Below are 27,756 nucleotides of genomic sequence, written 5' to 3'. Positions count from 1 at the left end.
TGTTTACTAGTATGTAAGTATTGATTTGTAAACTTCTTGAATAAAGAATTACAATATTCAATCTGTAAAATCGATAGCTTTGCAAAAAAAAAATTTTTGAAGAAGTTCGCCTGTTTAATTCACTTCCAGCGGAAATTGAAGAAACTCCATCGTTGAACGTTTTTAATAAAGAGGGAATTTAGTTATTTAAAGGGACAATAACTATGTAATTGATCTTTTATTTTGTTATATAATGTTTGTATATTTGTTTTGCACTATCTAGGTGCTAAAAAAATTATTATTTATTTATTTATTTATCTGCTATGCTCCATTCGTCTTGTATTGCATTTAGTGCGGTCTAAGTAGTGATATGTACCATGCAACCATCCTTTACTCTCTGTCATATTTAACTTCTTTTAATTACGTAACGCCTTTTTCCAACTTTTATTTACATCTTTTTCTAGCTGTTTCGGAATTACGATAGAAATTATGTAACATATTAATCAAACGAAAGCGTTCGAAAAACATTCATGTAAAAGCTACTTAACTGGGAAACACGCATGTCTGTTTCTCCGCTTAATTTGTGAAGAAGAAGGAGAAGCTAAAAATAAGAAAAATGTTATTGTTTTGGCGAAAAGGTTACCCGGTAATTTTTAAAACAAAATTCTAAAACAAATAAACAGAAATTAACAGCCATTTTTACTGGACCAAATTCTATTAAATTGAATAGAAAGAATTATCAAATCCCTGTAAGTAGGCCGGCTTACTTGCTGTTGCTAAGCCCTTTCAAAATCTTCCCTATCAATTTATCATTACTAGGGCAGGATGATTGCTGTGCATTGTGGTAAGTAATACTATAATCAACTTAATATAATAATAATAATATAATAACCTAATATAATATAAACCAAATAAACCTAAGTGTACTCTCATTCATAGGTGCGGGCCGCTATAGTTCCAGCCCTACAAAAAGGAAAAGATATTTGTCGTTGACTAAGAAAGCATGTAAGAAAGGCATAGATGTACTTAACTGTGGAGGAACAGCGGTAAAAGCCGTTCGTGAAGCTATTAAAGGTACCTTAAAATCTCTAAGTGGTGGTGGCAAATCATTTTATTTCATGTCTTAAACATAATCTTGATTCATTCATACTAAGCACATATATTACTGATCATAATCCTGTAATGGTTAATTTAAGTCATACTAACGATTCCAAAGATTTTCAACAGATACCAGACACAATCACCAAAACAAAACTTAATATAGATAAAATGAAATTGTTGCTACAAAATTGGGATTGGTTAGATGTTGTAAGTGTAAATGACTCAGGAATTGCTATGAATAACTTTTTAGTAAGATATCTACAAATAATGAAAGAGTCTCAAACGAAATATTTTGTTCCCAAAAGTAATCTAAAAAAGGTTAAAAAATGGATCACAATAGGCTTAATAACTTCCACTAGGCATAGGGATAAATTAAAACGCCAGTTCAGAAACTACAATGCTGAACTTGAATCACAATATAAGATTTATAGAAACAGTTTAAATAAATTAATAAAAAAGACAAAAAATAAATATTATCAATATCAAGTAGATATAAATAAAAATAACTTAAGGGGTAGAGATTGCCCTAGGAGCTTTTTTAGACATTGAGGGAGCATTCGACAATACATTATATGACTCAATCAACCATGCGATAGCAGCACGAGAAAAACATCCCATGATTGGCAGCTGGATAACCCAAATGCTAAATCATAGGAAAGTAGCAGCAAATCTCAACAGCACAACGGTTAAGGCCAAAGTGTGCAGGGGAACACCGCAAGGGGGCGTACTGTCACCGCTGCTGTGGAACCTTGTATCGGACAGCTTGCTGACACGACTGGAGAGGCAGCTTATCCTTGCTATAGGATATGCTGACGATATAGTCATCCTTACACGAGGGGGTAGTCAGGCTCATGTTTTCGAAAAAATGCAAAGAGCCCTGACTACTGTCGAGCACTGGTGTGAGGAAGAACAACTAAGGGTAAATCCCACAAAAACTACTCTGGTTTCCTCCTTACCAAAAGAAGGAAACTAGAGCCCATTAGAAACATAAAATTTTATGGAGAAAATCTGCGACTTGAAGACAAGGTCAAATATCTAGGTATAACCCTGGATAAAAAACTCAGCTTCAAGGCGCATGTAATCCAGGCTACAAATAAAGCCACGAAAACTCTTATGTACTGTAAGAGAATGTTCGGTAGATCATGGGGACTGTCACCAAAAATGGTACATTGGATGTACACGACAATGGTTAGACCCATCATTACATACGCAGCACCTATATGGTGGCATGCGGCAGAAAAGAGGACTGTAATACAGATACTCAACAAAACACAACGAATAGCATGTCTGGGCATAACAGGAGCGATGTCAACAACGCCGACTGCGGCCCTAGAGAACCTGATAGGACTAAGCCCGCTACACTTAGTGGTACAGGCTGAAGCTATATCGGGGGCGAAAAGACTGCTGTCAAATGGCGCAACAATCCTATCAAAAGATGGGCACAATGCCTTATTTGACAAGATACAGGACCTTGGGCGCCTGGCCCTAAGAACAGACAGAACCAAGGTCACATACCTAGACAAACCTTTTGTCATCAAAGAGAAAAGGGGACCACTGGACGCAGAAGCGGACAGGCTCAGGCAAAGAGGTTACTCAGTATGACACACGGCAACCAAACGATCCAAGATCGGGGTAGCTGTGGGCATGGTGGAGGACGAACAACAGGGCAGACAACTCATGCTAAACCTGGGCCTGGAAACAGCAAATTTACAGGCAAGCATAATAGGAATACAAACCTGTGTCCAACTGATGAGAGAAGGGCTGCCAAGAGGCAAAACCTTCGCAACTTTCACAGGAGACCAGGCTGCAACACTTGCACTACAACAGTTCGAGACTAAGTCAAGGACTGTGCAAAGCTGCTGGGAGGATCTCAGTAACCTCGGCGAAGCGCTAAATAGGGCAGAGATAATCCTAGCAGAGAATATGGGCAACAATAAGGCTGCAAGAAGGGCTATCCAACTTGCAACCCAGGGAGCCAGCAACAGCCTGGTAGGCCCTGAACCAATATGTTGTGTCAACGATAAGACCTGGAAGAGGGAAATCGACATCTGGCTAACAAACCTGAAGAAATCCTACTGGGATCAGCTGCCAAAGATGGAACAATCTAAACAACTTATAGGCAGCCCACCCTTCAAGAAGGGTGAGAACATACTGGGCCTCTCCAGACAACAACTGCGAAGGGTCGCGGGGCTATTTACAGGCCATGCGCCCAGCAGGAAACACCTGCATACGCTAGGGAAGTCAGTTACCTCGCTATGTAGGGGATGCAATGAGGAGGACGAAACAACTCTTCACATACTGTGCTTCTGTGAAAGAAAGAAAGAAAGAAAGAAAGAAAGAAAGAAAGAAAATGTGCTATATTACGTAAGACAACAAAATCTTGTGTACAAGCATCCTAAAAACTAAAAAATTCCAAATTCACTTTAAATTTTAAACAAACATAACTTCTAAAACACTTTACCATAAAATTTACACACATTACCAAAATTAATCATAAACAGATTGAGAAAAAAAAGCATCTTTTTGATAAATTTCATTAAAAAATAAGTAAAGCTGTCAATAAAACAGAATTTAGAAAAAGTAAATTACATTATTTAACAGGAAACAAAACTAAAACACTAAAATGATGTCAGAGCACAGGTTAAAAGGTATCATTAAAAAAATCGTCAAGGCTATAATATGCCCTGGATAATAAAAGTGATTTTAATTCCTTTTTGAATCTCTTAACTTCTAAAATTTGTCTGATACATAGAGGAACATGGTTGTAAATTTTTTTGCTGAGGTATATAAGTGAGTTCTTCGTGAGGGAGGATGTAGGGATTGGTAAGGGAAAATCGTTAACCTGGCGAGTCATATGACCAGTGTTAGAGGGAGGTTTAGGACATTTATGAATAAGAGTAGCTGTTTCTAAGATAAAAAGAGAAAAAAGAGTTAGGATTTTTTGAGATATAAAGAGAGGTTTACAAGAATCTCTTAACCCAGCAGAACATAGGTATCTAACTGCCTTTTTTTGAATCACAAAAATTATGTTTAATAATCCCTTGTTGCTTAAACCCCAAAAAGGCAAGCCATAACGAAGGTGGGACTCAATAAGAGAAAAGTACACTGAACGTGCAACTACCCCTCCCAGCTCATGCCCCGCCATTCTTACTGCAAAGCATCCAGAGGATAATTTTGATGCAAGATTTAGGATATGATCTTCGAAGCGAAGGCGACCATCAATGGTAATACCAAGGAACTTACAGCTTTCTTTGTTTTGCAAGGGGGAGTTTTCACTAAACATAAGGCCCTGAACGTCACACTTAAATCCCATAATAAAGGTTTTGCCCACATTAAATACAAGCCTGTTTGCAGCACACCACTCCGATAAAATCTTAAGATCCTTAAAAACCTGGGCTCTAACATTATCAGAATCTCTATGATTCCATAAAATGGTGGTATCATCAGCAAACTGAACCACTTTGCCCTGCAGTTTTAATGAACCCAAATCATTTACATAGAGCAAAAATAATAGTGGTCCTAACACTGAACCCTGAGGTACTCCAGTTTTAAGGGATCTGGAATCGGATAAACATCCAGATACTGTAACTCTTTGGGTACGATTAGACAGATAGGATTCCAGCCATTCCAATGCCACACCTCTAAAGCCATAATTCTTGAGCTTAGACAGCAATATTCCATGATCTACACAATCAAATGCCTTGGATAAATCGCAAAACACTGCCGCCGCGGACTCTCCAGAATTTAAGGACACATAGACACTCTCCAAAAAGCCAAAAACAGCGTCATGAGTCCCTTTTCCCGTTTGAAATCCAAACTGATTTGCAGATAAAATGCAATTATGTTGCAAAAAAGATAAAATTCTGATTTTTGCAAGTTTTTCAACTATCTTGGAGAGGGTAGATAATATAGAAATTGGACGAAAATTACAAGGCTCACTCACATCTCCACCCTTATAAAGAGGGATAACCACTGCCTCCTTCAAACATGCTGGAAAGATGCCATTATGAAAGGAATTGTTTATGGCAGAAGCTAAGGCATTCAATGCTGAGTCAGGCAAAAGGAGTAGTAGTTTTGATGATATTCCATCAGCTCCAGCTGATTTTAATTGCATATATTAATAAGCTAAATAAAATATATTAATAAGCTTTTAATTGCATCTCTAACATCAGTAAGGCTAACAGGATAAAAGAAAAAAGAATTTTGAACTGACACTTGTTGAATATAATGCAAAGGATCAATATTAGTATTCACATCCTTGAGCAATAAATGAGGAATATTACAGTAATAATCATTTAAACTATTTGGTCTTACTTCTGGTTCTGAAACTTTCTTGTGAGAATGCCTGAAGTCATTTATAATTGACCAACATTCTCTCTGCCTATTTGAGGACATATTCAAGCGGTCACTATAATATTTAACCTTAGCTGCTTTTATCGTCTTTCTATATAGACTACGATATTTCTGATGATAAAAAATAATGTTTGCATTAGTTGTAAACTTGCACAGCTTAGCCAAAAAACGGAGGTTTTTAGCTGAAGTTCTGAGGCCTGCTGTGACCCATGGTTTTCTATTTTTCATTTTAAGCCTCTTTTTAGGAAAACACTTATTGATCTTATGACATAGCACATGAAATAACAAAGTAAACGGGTCAGGAGCCATTCAAACTGCATTCCAATTAACCAAAGCTGTAGTAGAAGAAAAAGCATTAAAATTTGCTCTGCTGAAAATTCTTCCTATATAATGAGATGAAGGAAATACAGTGTTGCATGGAATCCTAGCGAGAATGGCTTCATGGTCAGAAATACCAGATGAGAGTACTCTACATGACACATCATTTAAATTTGTACACAAATAATCAATAGTAGTTGCAGATGAGGATGTTATACGTGTGGGTGAAAGAACATGCATCTTCAAATCATAAGATTCCAATATACTTAAAAGGGATGTATGATATGATGGCAAGCTTACATCAGTGAAGTTAATATTAAAGTCACCAGCCAATATAACTATGGAGTGTAGAGACAATTGGGATAATAGAGAATCAAGTTTGTCCAGAAACATAGCAATATCTCCTGTGGGTGGTCTATAAACACAAAGAACATATAAATTAAATCGCTTACAAAAACAAAAGGAGAATTCAAAAACCTTCTCCAACAGAAAGCTGTCATACTTATTAATTTTACAGAAAAAAGCTTCAATTGTTTGTTTAACTAAAATAGCTGTTCCTCCATGTATGGAGTGTTGCCGACAAAAAATTGATATGAGAATATAATCAGATATTAAGAAACATTCGGTAGGCTTTAACCAGTGCTCAGTTAGTAATACAATATCAGGAAAATCACATGAATCAAGTAGAAGATGAAGCTCGTCCATTTTATTTCTTAGAGACTGTATATTTAAAATAAAACTACTGAAACTTTTCGCATGCTTATTTTCAATGTTATTTATAGAATGTGAGTGAGCTTCATCTTCTGTGTATTTATCTATAAAAAAGAATCCCTATCACAGTCAGTATCTAGAGGTCCAGATTGATTACTTGGTTTTATTGTGGACACATTTTTTGATAAAATGCTACTTTTGAAATGTTTTAAAATATGGGTATACAGTAATGATGCCAAATCTGATCCAAAGTTGCTGGCATGATTAGACTCTAAAATTCTATTTAGATTAATATTATTTGCGTGAAATATTCTATAGAGAGCCTTATTGCTATTATAAATTACATTATGGTTTGGATACATGTAAGGGCTTGTCATCACTAAACTATTGCTGTGTAAATGTATAAATTTTCTTAAAATATCGAATGATGAGCAAATACCATTTAACATTAAAATCAACATATCATTTTCTGTAAATTCCTTAACCATAGATGATGCAGTATAAATCAGTTCATTGTTTGTACTTCCTGGCTTCAGGAAACACTGGACTTTGTAGTTAGCTTCAAACTTCAGACGCAATTTCTTCAGGAACACTCTACTACAGTTTCCACCCACAAAAAGAAGCCTAGGTCGATTATCAACGGGTGAATTTGGCCTACATGGCAACTGTGTTGGATAATTTATATTAACGAATTTAGATATGTTTTGCTGTTCCTTTAATGCACAAATATCGGAATAGCAAGTATCTTTTTCAACTTCCAACACCTTTATTGACTGGATCATATTCTTATTCATCTTGGTTAAATCATTAACTTCCATTTGTAACATATTTATTTGCGTCTTATAGGTTGCAGATTCATTTTCTAATGTTTTTATTGTTACAATTAAATTTTTATTTAAGGTATTTAACTCATTGATTTTTATATTGAAATTTATTTTTTCCTCATCACATACTTTTAATAGTGACAGTAACTCACATTCTTTAGTTTTTAAATTTGTTAATTCAATTTTAAGTTCATCATTAAGTTTGTGTAGATTATCTAGGGAAAAAGAAAACTTCTTTTCGGCCTCTGACACTTCATCTTCAAACACCAAACTGTTTCGTCTCATTCTTTCTATATGCCTATCCTTTTTTTTTAGTTTAATCAATAATTCATGAATCTTCTGCTCGTAAGACTTCTTTTCATTCTCATTTTCATTAAAATTTATTTGACATTTTTCTGAGCATAAAATTTTGTAGCCTCCCATTTTTATGGCATCAGAATTTCTATCCAAACAACTTGGGTGGAATATAGACATACAAAAGATGCAGCAATAATTTGAAAACTCCTTTTTTTGACAGCATTTGAAATTACGATTCATTTTAATAAATTAAGGAATATATAAATACGGTTAGACAGGAATTGCTAGCCAAACAGGAACTTGAGCCTGAGCGTCACCAGGAACACGCGTAAAACAAACACACTAGCACGTCCTAAGGTTAAAGTTCTATGGTTTCAAGTTAAGGTCAATGCCTGCAAAACAAGTCTAGTTAGTTAAAACAGGAAATATTGAAGCATTTAATCAAACCAGGGCAACATTCCTGGGGGAAGAGAAACCCTCACCAGAGGGTATAAGAAATCTACCACTGGGCACAATCCTGGACTTCCTTGAAGCTACAGAATTGAACCTGTGGGACTAAACATATGGGACACAATAGGACTGCTTCTTAGCAGACCGCAGTGTAGGGAGCCACAAGGCACCACCCAGCGGTGGAGTTTTAGTGGGTACAGGACGAAACAGACTCGACACTGAGTCCCACACTACTGGAGTTTCAAAAACCAAATATCTTAGGATAGTAATTGATAAGTACCTTAAATGGGGTCCTCATATTGATTATGTGATGAATAGGATCAGAAATCTGCTACATAAATTTTTTCTTCTCAGAGATATATTTAACAAAAACCTTTTACAAACAATTTATAAAAATCTGATAGAAGCTGTGATTCGTTATGGCATATTAGTATGGGGTGGGTTGTACAACATTTATTTAAATAAGCTTAACATAATCCAGAAATCGATTCTAAAAATAATGTATAAAAAGCCTAGGAGATACCCATCCCACTTACTTTTCACTTTTTTCACTGGGGGCGGCGCCCTCAGTAAAAAAAAAAAAACTTAAAGGGTATATATAACATAATTAAAGACGCGACAAATGAAAAAGATAATAGGGCCGGTAATATTCAGCTAATAGGGGATAATAGGGAAATAATTCACTCGGATAAAGACATATCAAACTACTTTAACAAATACTTCATAAATGTAGGTATAGAAATGGAAAAAAAGATCCCTCCTTCAACACAAACATATGCAGTAGATTTTAATAATCCTCACTCAATGTTTCTTAGCCCTGTAACAAAAAACGAACTTATTGAACATATATCTTCTCTAAAAAATAATTGTGCATCTGGTCATGATGGGATTTCAACAAGGGTCATTAAACAAACATGTACTGAAATTCTTGATCCTCTTTTTACATATAATGAATGTTTGTCTAGAAACCGGAAAAGTACCAAGTTGCTTTAAAATGTCGATTGTGACTCCTATATTAAAATCTGGCAATGCCACTGCTGTAAAAAATTACAGGCCAGTGAGCTTAATCACAAATTTTTCTAAAATATTAGAAAAGTGTATTAAGAAAAGGTTGGTTGAGTTTCTGGCTGCTAACCATGTCCTTTCATCACAACAATATGGTTTTCTTAAGGGTTCTAGTACCAATGATGACTTTGACATCTGAAATTGTTAAAAATTTAAATCTGGGCAAAAAAAGTATTGCAGTATTTCTTGACTTGGCTAAAGCATTTGACACTGTTTCTCATGAAATACTTTTTAATGTGCTTGATTGTTATGGAGTCAGAGGAACAGTGCTACAACTTTTAAAACGCTCTCATCTTACAGACAGATATCAGAGGGTTTGAATCAATAACACACTAAGTAGTGAATTGAGAATAGAAATGGGTGTGCCACAAAGTACTGTTCTGGGCCCCATTCTTTTCTTAGTTTACATTAATTCCATGTTAAAAATAAATATAGATGGAATATCAATTTCATATGCCGATGATACTGCATTAATTTTCAGTGGAAATACTTGGCCAGAGACTCAACAAAAAGCAATTAATGGGTTCAGGGTAATTAAAAGCTGGCTCTGTGTGAATAAATTGTCATTAAATCTTACTAAGACTAATTATATAGCCTTTTCATTAACTGAAGCTAATAGACCTCCATTCTCAACTATATTAGTAGATAATGATAAAATTAATGAAGTTTCAAAAACCAAATATCTTGGGATAGTAATATATAAGTACCTAAAATGGGGTCCGCATATTGATTATGTGACGAATAGGATCAGAAATCTGCTACATACATTTTTTCTTCTCAGAGATATATTTAACAAAAACCTTTTACAAACAATTTATAAAAATCTGATAGAAGCTGTGACTCGTTATGGCATATTAGTATGGGGTGGGTTGTACAACTTTTATTTAAATAAGCTTAACATAATCCAAAAATCGATTCTAAAAATAATGTATAAAAAGCCTAGGAGATGCCCATCCCACTTACTTTTTACTGAAGGAATTCAAAATGTAAGATGTATTTATATTCACACAGTTTCCATGTATATCCACAAAAATGAAAATAAATTAACATATATCAATCATATGCATAACACACATGGTAGAGCAGATCAATTAATTGAAATACCTTTAAGTCGAAACAACATCAATTTCAAATTTATTACTTGGCTTGGGTCAAAAATTTTTACCAAAGCAAATTAAAGACATAACACATATAACCTTATTTAAGAGAAAAGTAAAATCATACATCTATCAGTATTATGAAGAAAAATTTAAAAGTATGCTAAATTAAATTAAGATGCAATGAATGTATAATGTAAATTGATATTATGTGAACTAATTTAAAATTTATATATATATATTTTTTTTTTAATCTTGTTAACTGTAATAAATTATTTATTTTGTTTTTAGCACACACATGTGTTTGTACACCTAGGTGCTACTAAGAAATTTGTTATTTTTTTACCATAGCATTTATATTATAAAACAAATTATGTATTAATTAAATGATAATAAACGTGGAAGGATTACAGGGTGTACTGTATCCTCCTCCTCCTCATGTAGATATAGGATCAGATTAGGCAAGGATATAACAAGTTCAGAATATTTAGCCTTAATTGAATCACATTTAAGCCTAAATCCACATTGGTATGTAATTATGGATATGTGAGGCTGTCAAGCCTTGACTTTTATTCCAACCTCTAGAGACAAGAGTATCCGTAAAATGATGTTATATTTTGACTCATGTTTTTGGTGTTTACAGTTTTGACCTCCCACACTTGCTTCAACCTATTTTTACCTTGCCTATTGTAAAGGGGTTTCTGGATCCCATAGGGGCCATTAAATTAAAAATATTGTCCTCATTGTCGAAAGCTCGAATGTAAAACCCTGGTTCTCGTCCATATATACTAGAAAACCTTGGTGTTCCAAATAATTTTGGCACTGACTATTAGTTAAAAAGCTGCAATAGTCACATTTAAAATTACCATTGCTTCTGGGGTAATGCAGCTGCCTACCTACAAATGCTGCTTGTTTTACAGAAGCATGCTGTACGTTACATCTGTGAGGCTAAACCAAGAGATTCCTGTCGCCCATTATTTGTTAGGCTGGGCATACACACTGTCTTCTCCCTCTACATTCAGGAAGTGGCCTGCTTACTTTTTGCAAATCGCTTTAAATTTATAACCCCAAATCCAAGATACTTAACGCGTCAAGTAAAGGATCTAAATCTTCCAATCCCCTCCTCCACATCAACTAAAAAATCTATTTTCTACGAGGGAATCAAAATTTTCAATCGTTTACCAGGTGGAATCAGGGAGGCAACATGTATTGACACTTTTAAACGTAAATTGAAAATACTTTTGACCGAAAAATGTTACTATTCACTGGATGAATACTATGTCGACACATTCTAATTTTCCCTAAATGTAAGTTTACAGTATTTGAATTTTATTTGATTTGTTTGTATGGTTTGAATTCTTTGCTGTCTTATACTTGAGGGGATAATTATGGAATTTAATTTACTTTTTATGTATTTTTTTTCTGCTGTTCTTATGTATTGTTTTCTGGTGTTTGTTTTGGAACTCGAATGTGTATGGGGTGTAGTGGTTAAGCGGTAGTAATTTAAGGTAGTTTGTTTAGAACAATTTTTCTTTGTTAATAACAATAAAGCATGTTTTTTTTTTTTTTTTTAATTTGTGGAACCCAACGTCGAACCCAAACTCGACATTCTAAAAAGAATGGTACAAAATAACAACTGGTAAAAAAAGTTGGTAAAAATTTAAAAATAATAAAAAAACAAATAGTACATCAGTCCAAAAATATGGAATGAAGTTCGAATTAACCAACTTCTATCCGTGTTTTCCTTCACATAGGTATGTGAAACCTTTCGGGTCTCTTATAGCAATCATGTGGTCCCAACAGATCTGTAATTATGTATCAAGGTGGATTCAGGCTGAGTCTAGGGTTTTTTATTTGATCTGTGTTTATAAAAAATACTTAATACAACAAAAAACTTAATTATTTATGAGGGGGAAAAATCATAACTCATAAAATAAATTATTTTAGTCTTGATTGTTGCAATATTTCACTTGATCTACCTAGTTAGGTGTATTAATATTGAATTTAACAATAGGTTTATTGTGTCTGGTCAATATGAATGCATATTTTATTATTCCTAATTAATATTTTATTTATTATCACTTATGTATATTTTACAAACATATATGATATTTTTTCAGGTTTTTTAATTAAAGTACTATGCTTTTTTATAAGAAAGCATTTTTGAAGTTGGATTCCAAGTTAATTAACAAAAGCGAATAAACAGGGTTTAAATGGGATGAAAGGTTGTTACCCTAGCAAAGTAAATGTTTTAAAAAAAATATATTTTTTTTTGGAAATCAAAAGCCTCAATTAATGATATTTGTGTCAATTGTCTCTCATATATAATAATAATAATAATAATAATAAAGGACTTTATTCAGCAAAAAAAAATGTTACAGACACTTGTAATAATATGCCACTCTAGGCGAGATTCACTTCGACCAGAGAGAGACTGCTTCAAGCAACTACCCTCCAGCCATCTGTTCAGCTAACCTAGGTAAAATTAAAACTAAAGCTAATTTCTACCATACCTAGAGTTACCCTATAATAATAATTTTTAATTAAATTGGATAACATACTAATTTTGCTAATTAGCTATTTCTCATCTCTGGAATTTATTTGCTAACTGAACATGTATAACAAAAAAAAAAACAAAATGCATTGCAAATATAAAAAATCATGCTCTATAGTAGTACCTAAGTATGGTGTTTTACAAACAACTTTTAGTCTAAATATGTAGATAATAGATTTTTTCAAGAAATTTTTTTGGTGGTAAGTTTAAACCATCTAATGTTTTGTTAATTAGTAAGGCAATGTTATACAAAAAAGATTTTTTTAAGATCTTACTTAGAAAAAATCTAGGACAGTATAGAAATGGAGGATGAAGTCACCATGGAAAAAACTACTGATTCAGAAAAAATCTCAAACATATTTAACCATCATCCCTCTGTGAAGGTAAAAGAAATTAAAAAAAAAAAACACTATAAACCTAACAACAAAAGTAACAAGTATAAATGCCAAAAAATAAAAAAATCTATTTTTTTTATATAACAGAGAAAGAGATCTCAACAAACAAATATTAAAGACAAACTGTCTTAGGAAATGATGAAATAAGTGTTAAAATGTTAAAAACTATAAATCTAAATGGATTTCCTATCCAATAGACAACAGTTTTGAATCAGGAAATGCCCTTGGCTGTCATGAAGCCCATTTACAAAAAAAATATCATAAGCAAAAAGTGGAAAATTACAGACGAATCAGTTGTTGTGAATCAGTTGAATGTGTCAAAAATATTTTAGAAAGCGCAGAAAAGACAATTGATTAGTTTCTTCTCAAAAACTAAAGTACCTTTTGAAAGACAGTACAGCTTTTTAGAAAAAAAATCTATGGATGATGCTATGGCATTTTTGGTAAATAAAATAATACCAATACTGCAAACCTTGGTTTATACCTGTAAATGAGCCATAAAACCACCGCCCGTATTTCAATAACACCAGTAATATCTAAGATAGTTTAATCCTTATGCCAATACTCTTTATTATTTTTGTCAAGGACTTACTATTCAATCTACCCAGCAGTAAAACTTGTATGTTTGCGTAAGATACATTGATGCATCCCTGTTCTTAATACCTGATGATTTAAATTTACTTAACAGTGTACGAGCAAATACAATAAATACTAATGGTTTTCATCAAATAAATTAAAACTGAATGAAAATAAAACTCAAAACTTAGTTGTTTTATTAAGAAGGAAAACTGTGCCTACTTGTGAACTATTGGGCTTCACATGGACTACAAACAAACTGGGATTCACATATGGAACATCTCACGACTCTCACAAAATCTTTATCTACTTCGACAATTGAGGAAATGTGTGTCCAGGGAGATGCTCAATATGGCTTATGTTGCCTTTTTCCATAGTCACCTACAATATGGGGACATTGTGTCATCTTTCGGTTCAAAAAGCTGCTGTCCAATTGATATTTGGTGTTAACAGCAGAGCTCATTGTAAGCCTTTATTTAAACAAATAAGATTCTTACACTGAGCTTCCTTTTTAAATTTGAATGTCTGACATATTAAAAATATTTCTAATTATAGCCCTCATCCAAATATACATGACACATTACAGAAATAATATTGACCCCAGTTATCTTAGATTAATTAAATCAGGAAATGGATGGAATCATCATCGACCTAAATTTTACCGGATAACTTAAGAAGCCTAATCAACAAGGCATATTATGAGATATTATGACATATGAACAACCAACTCATTTTTTAAATAATTAGGGTGTATATTACATACTGTTCTGGTTTTATGATTTCGTAGTTAGCTCAAACTCCGTGAATGTTAAATTGTTTCCTTTTACATCTTGGTGTTTTAATGTTAATTTATATATTGTGACCAACATGTAATAAATTTGAATTAACCACTTGCCTTGATGAAGGTAAAAAATGTGCGGTTATATCCGTAAATTTAGCAAAAGTTTTCGACACAGTATGCCATCAAAAGCTTTTGGAAGAACTGCAATACACGGAAATTAGAGGAATTCCACTAGAGCTTGTTAAATCATATTTGAATGATAGAGTACAAGTTTTTGAGATTCAAAATACGAAAAGTGAGGCTGTCCGAGTTACCCACGATATACCGCAAGGGGCTGTCCTAGGACGAATTCTGTTCATTGCAAGCAATTCAATAACGAATTACTTAATATCTATATTCCAGGTGTTCTTCTTTCATTTGCTGACAATACTGTGTGTTGAGAGTGAAAACTGGAAAATTATTAAATCTAGTTTAAAACAAGACTTACAGATCATTATATAGTGGTTTGACATGCATTTGCTAACGATAAATCTCTCCAAAACCGTATATATACTCTTTTTACACTCAAACACTGGACTAACAAACAACACACTTGAAGCTGAGTTACCACATCGCAACACAATATGGAAACTGAATTCTTCAAAAAGCACTAAATATTTAGGTGTAACTATTGATTGAAACCCTAAATGAGATGAGCGTATTCTTAATACTATACAAAAGTAAGATCTTTATTTTATATATTTAAAAATCTAAAAAACATATCGCAACGCACCTCTACAAACAAAAACAAATTAAAAACCTTTATTATGCCCTTGTCCAGTCAATTCTATCATACGGCATTATTGCTTGGGGTGAAGCCTTTAATAATACAATTCGGCCGTTAGAAATAGGCCAAAAAAAAAAAAGCGATAATTAGAATTATGTTTAAAAACAAAACATTCATCAAAGATTATGGAATTTTAAATATTAGCAATTTATACTGCAAATCGTCTTAAAACAACACTATCTTGCCAAAATTCCATAGTACCAAATACCAAAGAAGTTATGTTGATAATGGAAAAAAAATTCTTTACCTCTAAATGTCAAAGACCACTTAATGACCAAAAACTTTAACATATTCTGATGAGAAACTTCTTAAACAATAGAACCAAAATATTTGACTTGCTTGTTTGACCTCTGCAAACTTTTGTTTTTATAGATTTTTCTCATAATAGGTCCAATTAATTTTGTTTATTAAGTTAGAGCTGTTATGTTGGCAGACAAGCTTTGAGCTTAAGCTGACAATGCGGGATAAGACTTTTTTTTGATTATTGGCAGATTTATACTTAACATTGAACTTTTCGACAACTGCTCTATTTATTTTCAAACTAAATCATAGATCTTGAGTAAAATATGTAAATTAGTTAAAATTTTGGAAATAAATATTCATTTATTTATTATTATATACATTTATGGTTTTGATTCTTTATGTGTGCCACTAATTCTATCCTATTATAATATAATAATCATAATAATAATAATATTTGTTTATTTCATATTACAAAGTCATGCATGTCATGCAAAGTCATACATGAAAACTTAAATAAAATTAAATGACGTCACAAAAAAAAGTCTCCCTGACAGGAGTATATATTAGTTTATATACCTAATTAATCGTCCAGACTATACGGTTCTAAAGTAAGTAGTAAGTTTTTCACCTTTTGTTCAAATCTGTTTTGATTTCCTATAGTTTTTATTTCATGCGGAAGTTCATTAAATAACTTTATGCACATATAGTAGGGACTCGTTTCAAACAATGAAAGCCTATATATAGGGTTGTTAATTTTACATGTGCGAGTATTAAACCTATGATCAACAGAAGTAGGAAACATATCTCTATTTTTAAATAAAAACATCACAGCTTCAAATATATACAATGCCTATACAGTTAGTATTCTCTTAGATCTAGTAGACTCAAAGTTTGCAAAATACAAGGATCTTCTAGTCCATTCATTTAAGTATTTTAGAACTGTACGGAAACAAAAACAGACTCTATTCAGCTTAATTTGTAAATAATCAATGTAGTGATCTGAAAAGTCGAAGAATTCAGCAATAGTACGCCCAGACAGAAATTTAACAATTGAACAAGAAAGGCCCCAAAATACTCCCTTGTGGCATACCTATTTCATTAGCCTGAATTTCTGATCTGCTGCTTTCTACCACTACTTCGGACCACTTACTACTCTACTACGAACCATTTTAAGGAATTATTTCTCAACCCATATAATTGTAATTTCTTTATTAATAAATGTATATCTAAACAATCATATGCCTTAAAAAGGTCTAAAAATGTTCCCAATGAAAGCTTTCCCTCCTCCAAATTCCTCAAAACTGCACAAGTGAACGGAAATATGCAAAAAATATTTAAAATTACTCTCTTGAGTTAGTATATGATTTTGTTATGTATTTTCTCATATTTTTGTAAAAATAAATATGTTTTCTTTTGTGGTTTTATAAAAATAAATAATTGTATGGATTGTAGAGTGAGAAAGTTTATTAGCATTTATATTTTATATTCTTATTTTGTCTGTGACTTTTTCTTTGCTTAGAGAACTCTATTTATATATATCTACATGCTATATACAGAGAAATAATAAATTGAAATGAATTTAATATTTAAATCTTAATGGCAATTAACTCATTTCATTGCGTATTTGCTATTCCGTTACTATCTATAATTAAAAGTTATTTGATTTTCATGTTCTATTAAAAAAAAACGTATCAATAAATAGAGTATTTTTAAGGAATATATTGTATGCCATGCCTGATACACTGTTGTAAAAGAACAAAATTAGCCATTTTGGAGGTTAAAATAACTTTAGCTTAGAATATCAGCTTTTTATTATTTATTTTTATAACTGGTTGAGTGATTTTTAATAAAAAAATTATTAGCCAATAATTTCTTCAAACTCATTTACAAACATTTTCAGAAAATTGAACTTGTAGTATGTATTATATTTTTCAGTTTTAGAAGATGATTGTCTGACTAATTCAGGATATGGATCAAACCTTACATTAGACGGCAGAGTGGAAGATGAGGCATCCATCATGAATGGATCCAATCTGGTATTTGGGGCGTGCGGGGTGGTAAGCCAAGCAAAAAATCCAATTTGCTTAGCTTATGATATTTATCGAAGACAGTTAACACCACAGGCATTGGGTAAGAAAATATATGTATACTAGACTACTATGAACTAGAAAGAAGGCAGTTATTGGCTTGTTAAGGAACTTAGTTTTAAATACAAATATAAAACCTCTTTTAATCTTTTACAGTATTTTGATAAGCTGTCAACTGTTAAGTGATCTTGAACAGTTCTTGAAAGATTTTGGTATAGCAGCTCAATATACTAAATTTAACATAACATAGATTTTATGTTTTGTTTTCATTTTATTTCATGCCTTTACTAAGAGGTTTGATGCTTTATTCAATCGTATCAATCTTAAGCTTGACTTAGATTGCGTTTATAAGAACTATTTTTATAATTATACAGTGAGGACGCACAAGTTGGAACAAATTCATTTAAAATTGAGGGGTGTGTTTGAAAAAAAAACGCTCGGACACGTACGACTATAAACTTATTTTTTTAAATAGAAACACCCATTTTTTTATTTTATTTTTTAGTTCTGTATAAAATTTTATAGTTAAGTTTAGTTTAAGTATATTTTGTATACCATGTCCTCAATATTTATTAAGAAATTTGTGATTAAATTTTTTATAAATAACTATGAATTTTTGGAACAGTTTATAAATTCATGTAAAGTCCAGTGCAACGATATATTAGAATGGTCACCCGTCAAAACACCAGCATTCCACCTGCCAAACAATTTCATCCACCTTCTATTTACATAGTTTGAGAGGTTTATTGTTTGAGGCCGAATTTGTTGTATTTCGTCTCTAATTCTATTTTTTAATTCACCTACACTTTCAGGTTGTTTATCAAAATAAACCTTAGATTTTTAGATAACCCCATAGATAAAAATCCAATGGGGTTAAATCTGGCGACCTTGCTGGCCATTCAAGAAAAACCGCCCTTCCAATCCATCTATTTGGGAAAATGTTGGTAAGGTAATCTCGTATTGTTCGCGAATAGTATGGGGGGCGGGGCGCCATGCTGTTGGAAGCATATCGAATCTGCCGGTATAAATGGGTTTTTATCATTTGGATAAAGTGCGATTAAACTAGGTACTATCTGATTTTGAAGCAACTCTAAATATTTTGCAGAAGTAAGTGCGCCCTCAATAAAATAGGGACCTACAATTGACGTGCCCACAATTCCTGCCCATATGTTTAACTTCTTGGGAAATTGTGTGTGACTTTCCATACTCCAGTGTGGATTTTCTGGTGCCCAATAACGAAAATTTTGACTATTGACAGAATCATTTAAAAAAAACCTCGTCGGAAAAAAACAATCATGGGTTTGCATTACATTTATTCATTACATTGCATTACATTTATTACATTTATGTGTTAATTTTTCAATAAGCTCCTGATTTAAATGAATTTTATATGGGTGCCATTTATTCCTATGTAAATATTTTACAACACATGATTTACTAGGTGACTGATCTGCAGCAACTTGTCGAGTTGATTTATGTCGATTTTCTTGTAAATGGAGCAAAGTTTCTAATTGTTTGTGTTCTGGAAGCGTGGGACGGTCATATTTGTCTCTAACATGACCAAAATCTCTAAACTTTTTTTCAATTTTGCTTACTACCGAACGTGTTATAGGCCTCTCCGGGTACTTGTTAAACAGATCGCAAACTTCGGCCTGTGTTCGAGTTTTGTCGCCATATCCTACCATCATCAAAATTTCAATTCTCTATTTTTCAGTTAAACGCGCCATACTTTTAAACTTTGCACCTGCACTTGACTCTTACTGAAGTAATACATACTGTTTCCATGCGATTAAATGGTGACAAGGTGTTAACAATCAAATATACTTGTTAAAAAACTATGAAAAAACATGTTTGAATATGCTCAAATGACCCAAACAGTTGCAAATTTATTAATTATGTTAGTATTAGGTATAAGACATGTTATACAAAATATACTTAACGAGCGTTTTTTTTCGAACACACTGAACACACACCTGAATTTTAAATGAATTTGTTCCAACTTGCGCGTCCTCACTGTATAAGAACTATCCTATACGACAGTTTCCCATTTGGATGATCTACCAAAATTCCTAAGAAATACATGATGAATCATATTTATAACCAAAGTAGAATATAGGCAAACTTAAAATTTGGATCTTTTATCTATATCTTAAGTCATCTTTCAAATTAATTTCCACCAATTTTTTGTTTGTAAAACTTTGTTTATCCAAGAGTAATAATGACATACAGTAGCTCAAAAATTAGTGTACCAGCTTTTTACATAAAATTGTTAGAGCTGCTCTTCTAATTCGTGGATAATCCAAACCGCGGCTAAAAAAAAAGCACAGGATTAGATCGAATTGTTTTCTTTTTTAAATTTTCGTATCATTTACAGTAAGACTAAGATGAAAGTATGGATTTTATGTTACCTATATTTTACATTGAAAAATAAATACTAATAAATCGAAATAGGTCTGGCTCCTGTCAGTCTACTCGTAGGAGATGGCGCTGATCGACATGCAAAACAAGCAAAACTTAAAATTGTGAAGAATTCAAAGCTTATCTCTAGAAAATCTTTAAGACAATATAAACAGTACAAAGATTTATTGACTGAAACTGTTTCGCCACCATGCATATCAGAAAATGGGCAAGAGTTCAATGAGGATCTTGAACAACATAATGATAATGAATTCCGTTTTGAAGTTCTGGTAATAAAATATACTGATAGGAGCTTTACAAGAATTTAATTATTAAATCTTCTGCATTATAGTTGGATTCTGACTTATCGGATACTGTAGGAGCTGTATGTTTAGATGATAATGGCGATACAGCTTCAGGATGCAGTTCAGGTAAGAATTTCATCAATTTTTTCTTGTCAAACGTCTACCAGTTTTTAAAGCCTTTATATGAAATTAATACGATTTGCCAATTAGCATATAAGGACAGTTCTTCTTAACATGCTAATATCGCTGATTGAATATTTGGGAAGTTACGCAATCCCGTGTTTTAAAATGTACCCGGTCGACTATCCATTGACGTTCAGTTTCGTTCACCGTGTTGTGCTGTCGACCTTTCAACGACGCTAAAATCTCCGGCTACGCCGCTGTGTGATGATGCTGCCAACTATGTTTTCATTATTTTTTTTAAACATACAACAAACACAGTGGTGTCATTTAGGTGATCAAGTGATGAGTGATGTACTTAAGGGTGGAGGCATGTTGAAATTTCTTACAAGTTAAATTTTATAAAGAAATAATTAGTTACTCACCAAAGTATGGTTTTGAGACAAAAATTAATAAAAAAAAATATATTTAAAAACCAATTTTTAACAAAATTATCAACAAAGTTTACTACAAGTTATAATTCCAACAACAAACGTGATGTTTGCCCCATTTTGTGTTCAAGAGAGTTGTTAAATAAAAAGCCTGTTGCACTTAATTTACTAAAAACTACTATGGAAAAAATATGTGGGACAAATTTTAAGATATAAGTAAGTTTCACGTAAATATAAAGAACAATTGAAATAATTCATAACACTTAATATCTATATATATACCTTCTTAGTCAATAATTTTTTGTAAAAGTCATACGATTCAATATCTGAAAAACTGTGCAGCGTAGTGAGCTCTGTAAAGTACAACTTTTTTGGATAAAAAATATTGAAAAATAAATACCTTTAACTGAAATTAAAATAAAATTAAAAACAAAAAAGTTAACGGTGTTTTGAGTGAAAATGTTAATAGCACTCGATAAAATATGGAAAATACGCCACATTTAAAGTTGCAGGCAAAGATACAGGCAAATCCTTAATTACCTAAAACTATAGAGAGTTAGTAAGAACAAACAAAACTTTCGTTTAAACACCTCGCATCACAGTTATACAGGACGTCCAAAATAAGGATATATAATTAGAGGAAAGTTGCGCAATATACTATCCTTTTATAATAAAATATTGCATGTTGACAGAGTATAGTGTCCCTCAATTAGGTGTTAGGAAAATGTAGGTAGCGGGATAACAAATCAAACCTCAAGTTTTTAATTGGCCGACGTTTCCACGATATATATTTTTCGTCTTTATCAAGGCTAAAAAGAGATAAACTTCCTGTGTTGGTTTCATTAAAAATAAGTTCCTTTCATTCTTTTTCCCTTTCTTTCTTTTCTTTAATTAATACATAGAGTTAGCAAAGACACAAAAAAAAACACGACGAAACAAAAAGAAAAAAAGAGAAAAAATATAAATAATAATAAATTATCCCACAACTCATACTCTTTGTACATTATAAACATAAAAACAATAAAAACACAATAGTTCCTTATAGTACCTTCTTTTAATATGTAGAAATCTACAGGTGTACAGGGTGTCCCGGTTCATGTGGGAAATCTCTCGGATCCAGGTAGAACATCGAACGTTCCTATAAAAAAAAATCCTACAGGCCTTCTTTACGAAGATACAGCCTCCTAAAGGACGCTGCTGGAAATTGGTTTTTCATAAATTACTTTTAAACTACCCGGTAGAATTTAATAACAATTTTAGGTGATGAACACTATTAGGGACCTCTTAAAATGACATCCTTAAAATACATTTACCTTGTTTACTTTACCAGGGGTGGACTAGGTTGTACACTTTAATGCGTATATTTTTAACACCCTGTATGTTAAACTCTAAAAAAATAAATTTGGATACCTTGAACCCTAGGCTAAAAAAAAGGTACTCTTGTTCATTATCGATAAAATGAACCATTTTGGAGAAAAAAAATAATAAACGAGCCAATGTTTTTTTAGTTAGCTAGTTATTTAAAGAACAGAGAAATTTCGATGTAAGTCATTTAATTTAAAATAATACATGTTCCTAAAAATACAGTGGTGTCCTAAAAAATACTTTTACAAAATAATTTAAAAAAAAACCTATGATGAGTGTATGTTTTTAAATTAGAAAAAACAACTTACAAAAAAATGCCAAAAACCAAATATGTAAACAAAAGTTAAAATCTTTAATACGAGCAATAAACAATTAATTATTAAAAACTTCATAAGTAGGTTCGACGTGGGCTCCGTGAACTCTAACACATTCGCGGGCACGACGAATCGAGGACTGCTGCACTCGCCACAATAACTCAAGATTGTTTTTTATATTATCACAATAAAATGTAATTCTTTGGAGCAGTTCTTCCCGAGTATCGACTGAGGGCTCCATCATGCATAAAATACATATCTCGGCGGGTTGCAAGGGGCAAATCTTCTAATAAATCTGGAAGATTGTTCTGGAGGAACTCCAAATAAAGTTCTCCGTTTAAACGTGGTGGCAGTTCAAATGGCCCAATCAAAAAATTGCCAATAATTCCTGCCCAGATATTTATTGATTGGAATTGATGTTGATGATGAGAAATAATAGTATCACGGGGATTTTCATCAGCCCATACATTCGAGTTATGTCAGTTTTCAATTCCATTTTTGGTAAACCCTGCTTCATCCGTAAAAAGAATCGTGCTGATAAAGTTAGGGTTATTTCGTTGCTGATCTAACAGCCAGTTTGCGAAGTGTATTCTAGGAGCAAAATCTCTGGGCAGTAGTTCATGCACTTTTTGTAAGTAATATGGGTACAACAGTTGTTCTTGAAGTACCATATGTACAATTGTTTTGGACGAATGAAGCTGAGCGGCTAATTTTCGAGTACTCGTTGTAGGAGTATCAGCTACAGCGTCTAAAATATTTTCTTCCAATTGCACTGTACGTGCTGTTCTCCTCCGACCACCATTATTCTTTTTTTTTCAAAACATCCTAAAATTGCAATAAGGAAATTTAATAGTATTACCTCATTAAGTGGAAAACAGAAACCTACCAGTTTCCCTTAGACGTTGATCAACACGTTGAAATGATTTCTGATCCGGAATAATGCGATTGGGAAATCTTTCTTCGTACAATCTTTTTGCTTCCAATGCATTGCAAGACGCCAGACCATACATAAGATGCATATCTGCATACTCAATAAAAGTAAACTCCATATTTTGACGTAATTTAAATTAAAAGTTACCAAAAAATACAAAAATTAAAAAAATATTATCAAATAAAGGATGAATATGTTGACAAAGATTAGGTTTAAATGATAGGTATTTGCTAAATTTGGAGTATAGCAACGTTTGTAACAATAATGCGTTCAAAAATGCAAAAATTCCAATAAATAAGTCAGGTACAATACAATTGGTTTACATTATTTTTTTAGTTTTTTTTTATGTTTAGTTTTTATCTTAAGAATAACAAAAAAGAAATAAACGTATAATAAATAAGAAATATTTTGTAAAAGTATTTTTTAGGACACCACTGTATTTTTAGGAACATGTATTTTTTTTAAATTAAATGACTTACATCGAAATTTTCTGGTCTTTGAATAACTGGCGTACATCATTTAAAAAAAATTAAAAAAAAACATTGGCTCGTTTATTTTTTTTTTCTCCAAAACGGTTCATTTTATCGATAATGAACAAGAGTACCTTTTTTTAGCATAGGGTTCAAGGTATCCAAATTTATTTTTTTAGACTTTAACATACAGGGTGTTAAAAATATACGCATTAAAGTGTACAACCTAGCCCGCCCCTGGTAAAGTAAACAAGGTAAATGTATTTTAAGGATGTCATTTTAAGAGTCCCTAATAGTGTTCATCACCTACAATTTTTATTAAATTCTACCGGGTAGTTTAAAAGTAATTTATGAAAAACCAATTTCCAGCAGCGTCCTTTAGGAGGCTGTATCTTCGTAAAGAAGGCCTGTTAGAATTATTTTTCGATGTTCTACCTGGATCCGAGAGATTTCCCACATAAACCGGGACACCCTGTATATCTTCCTAAGTTTAAATTTTATATTTTGAATCGTAGATATCCTTATTGTACAATGTTTTTAATTTTAATTATTTTATTTATTGTTGGTTTTATTACCGATAACGAGTAGTTTTTTGAGTTTTATTTGTTGAACGTATATGTTTTTTGTGATGTTCTGGTAAGTTCTAAACCTGTATTGTTATAGCGAATAACCTCCTTTAAAAATTCTCTTGAATTACCTGTATTTCATTTTAGTATCTGACACAGCCGAAATGCATAATACATTTAACTAAATGACCTACATGCATTTTTTCTTGGAGATAAAGACTTCCCCATTTCGTAATCTATATAGTTTATAAAGTTTATTTTTAATAATTCTAAGTAATTAATTTTTCTTTTGATATATTTATTTTTTTTATTTGTTAAAAGAGAATTTTGAGTGTTGTGTTGCGATATATTGACTATAATTGGATAGTGACACAAGTATGTAAGATGTAAGAATTTATTTGTTTTGTTGTGCTGGCGTTGATAAAAATACGGTCTAAGCTAGAGTCTGAGTCATATGTAGTTGTTAGTTTACCGTAAGGCAAAAAATCATTATTTGACATGAGACAGAGATATTTATTTACTGGACTGCTATTACGTCCTTCAAGTCAATATTTATATCCCCTGTAAAAATTTCTATATTATTTTGCAAATTGTCATCAAAAAACGCCTGTAAATCCTCAAATAATAAATTAATAATTTGAGTTTGGGGGTCTAATACAGTTTATTTATTATAGAATAAATATAGTTTAAAGTTTTGTTTTAATACAGTAAAAGTTATTCTGCTTATCATTATTTTTGAATTATCTAACTTATTAACAAGATTAAGCACATTTTTAATTAGAATTAAGAGCGCATCATTTCTATTAAAATCCCCTCCATTATAATATGTGCGATACCATTCAATAATAAAGCATTCACAAGTTATGTTAATTGAAAACTCTCAGTAAAAATAAACACATCACAAAAATTCAATTTTTCTTGTTCACTAGTTATTACTTAAAGACCATAAAATTAATAAATTCGTTAAGGATTTCCTTAAATAAGTAAAAGGAAGAAAAACAGAAAATGGCTATCATAGAAAATTGAGAAACAATTTTTGTAAGACCTCGGTTTAGTTCTTATAAATAACATTAATAATTTTTGGTGAGGTTTATAATTAGATTTTATTTTTGAGATTTGCTAATAAAGTTTTGAGTTTCCCATTTTCAGTTATTATAAATCAGAATCTCAATTAATAACTGTAAATATTTATCAATTTGTCATGGACATAGGTTTAGTATATTTATTTTTGTTTTATCTAATCATATTTTATAAATTGTATTACAAATATTACAAATTAATTAATTCATTAAATGATCTTATTGTTTTTACATATATTTAAAAAATGGTCTGATGATCTTATTAGATAAAATACATTATTTGATTTAGTAATTTTTATGAATTTGAAATATTTCTTTTTTTATAGCTTATTTCTGATTTATCCTTTTTCAAAAAAATATTCACAATTGTTTTCAAATTTCATCTTCAACGGTTTTATTTGAATTATTCGATATTTTTAGATTGGAAGAAGTGAAACTACTTATATTGCTTGTAGATGCAATTTCTGAATAACAATAAGTTACATTTTTATTGGCTTCAATATCTGAAATTAAAACTTCAATGTTATTCTTATTACAGAAAATAAATTCTCTAGGAGATCTTGATTAGGGTGCCTAGTTAAAACATATTCACAATGAAACGAGTTTGTCAAATATTCAAGTAAAACAATGATTGAATTAAGGATTAAATAAATTCTTAAATGCAGTGAATCTTTTTTTAACTATTTTTAAATAGTTCAGTTGAGTTATAAGTACCTAAAAAATAATACCTAATTGATAATATTACGATTTTCGAAACTCCTTTTTTTAAACTAAATTAACGAACGGCACTGCTCTGTAAAGTATCTAAAAGAAAAATTGAAACAAAATAGCTTGTATTAATAGGTTAAATTGATTTCAATATTTTATAACAACATTTTTGGTAAAAATTCTATAATAAATTCCAAGATACCACATTTCCGTACAACGTTTCTTCTTAGTAGTTTAGTTTGGTATGTTCTGACGAAAATATAATTTTTTAAAAAAATATTTTCGCATATCCATTATTTTCTAGTAGTGTGCTTCCGATCAAAAAAATATCCACATTTCCACGAGTTCGAATCCACTCAAACGGTATTTGATTTAGAACCTGAGATTTAAAAAAAGTTACATTATTGTTTTTGTTTCTTATTATTATGAAGTCCTTTATAAAGAAGACTTATTTTGATTTGTTGCTAGAATAACTGTGTAGTATTCAATCTCCTCAAATATTCAATCAACGCTAATATTAAATAAAAAACCTTTCAATATCTTATTGGTATACCTAGGTGGTGTTTTGTTAAAACGCCCTGGGAGACTGGCTCAAAGTGCACATTATGGGTCTGGAGTTTGGGCAGATAGTGAGGATAAAAGCTCACGCCCAAGTATGGCCGTTTGTACTACCGGATCTGGGGAACAGTTAGTTAAAACGCTTTTAGCAAAGACCATAGCCGAGGATCTTATAAAGGAAAATAATCAACCTGGTGTAGACTTACATACTTGTATGACTGAGAAGTTTATGAAATCTAGGTGAGGGTTGAATTATCTGTAATTTGTGAACAAAATTTAGTTTTGCTATTTTTAGGTATTTGAAAAATGAGTTCTTAACAAAACTAGCCGGAGCTTTGGTGTTAAAGGCGGACAATAAAAATGGCGAAGTTTCTCTTATGTGGACCCACAATACGTTGGATATGGGAATAGGCTATATGAGAAAGGGTGAAAAACCACATGTAGGTTTTATACATATTTTTCAACATCTTAATTTGAAGTTCAAATTTTATTAAAAGGCTGACAACTCGTAGCAATCTATTTGAAATCCAGAATTATTTATATTTTTAGTCTCAAATCTCTACCTTACCCAAAGGCAGTGAAGAGGGTAAGTCTATAAACGTGGGAGGAGCATCGTTTTATTTTAATAATTTGAATAGAAATAGCTGCTAAAACTGTAATTTTCTTTGTTTAGTTTTGAGAAAATTTGTTAAATTTTTACGTTTTTAATATATAATTGTTGATTCATCTACATGTTTTTATTCTCGATGAATGATCAAGATATGTTTCAGATTTTTTATTATCAGGTCTAAAAATCTAAAACCCTTCAACTCAGATATACATACTGCACGACATGTTCTAATGAAAGTCAAACAT

The 27,756-nt window shown here is 31.8% G+C and overlaps 1 protein-coding gene across 1 annotated transcript; it reads left to right on the top strand.

The window, feature by feature from the left end:
- Positions 1-492: 492 nt before the first annotated feature.
- On the top strand, positions 493-27,627 carry LOC126748823 (threonine aspartase 1). Its single transcript, XM_050458306.1, has 8 exons — positions 493-823; positions 919-1,053; positions 17,506-17,700; positions 20,109-20,344; positions 20,407-20,485; positions 26,901-27,141; positions 27,197-27,341; positions 27,451-27,627. The coding sequence occupies exons 1-8, from the start codon at positions 805-807 to the stop codon at positions 27,550-27,552; spliced, it is 1,152 nt and encodes a 383-aa protein (XP_050314263.1). The 5' UTR covers positions 493-804; the 3' UTR covers positions 27,553-27,627.
- The last annotated feature ends 129 nt before the right edge of the window (positions 27,628-27,756 follow it).

Source organism: Anthonomus grandis, chromosome 22 (genome assembly GCF_022605725.1).
Source record: "Anthonomus grandis grandis chromosome 22, icAntGran1.3, whole genome shotgun sequence".
Classification (NCBI taxonomy): domain Eukaryota; kingdom Metazoa; phylum Arthropoda; class Insecta; order Coleoptera; family Curculionidae; genus Anthonomus; species Anthonomus grandis.
This window is presented reverse-complemented; position numbering and strand designations above follow the sequence as displayed.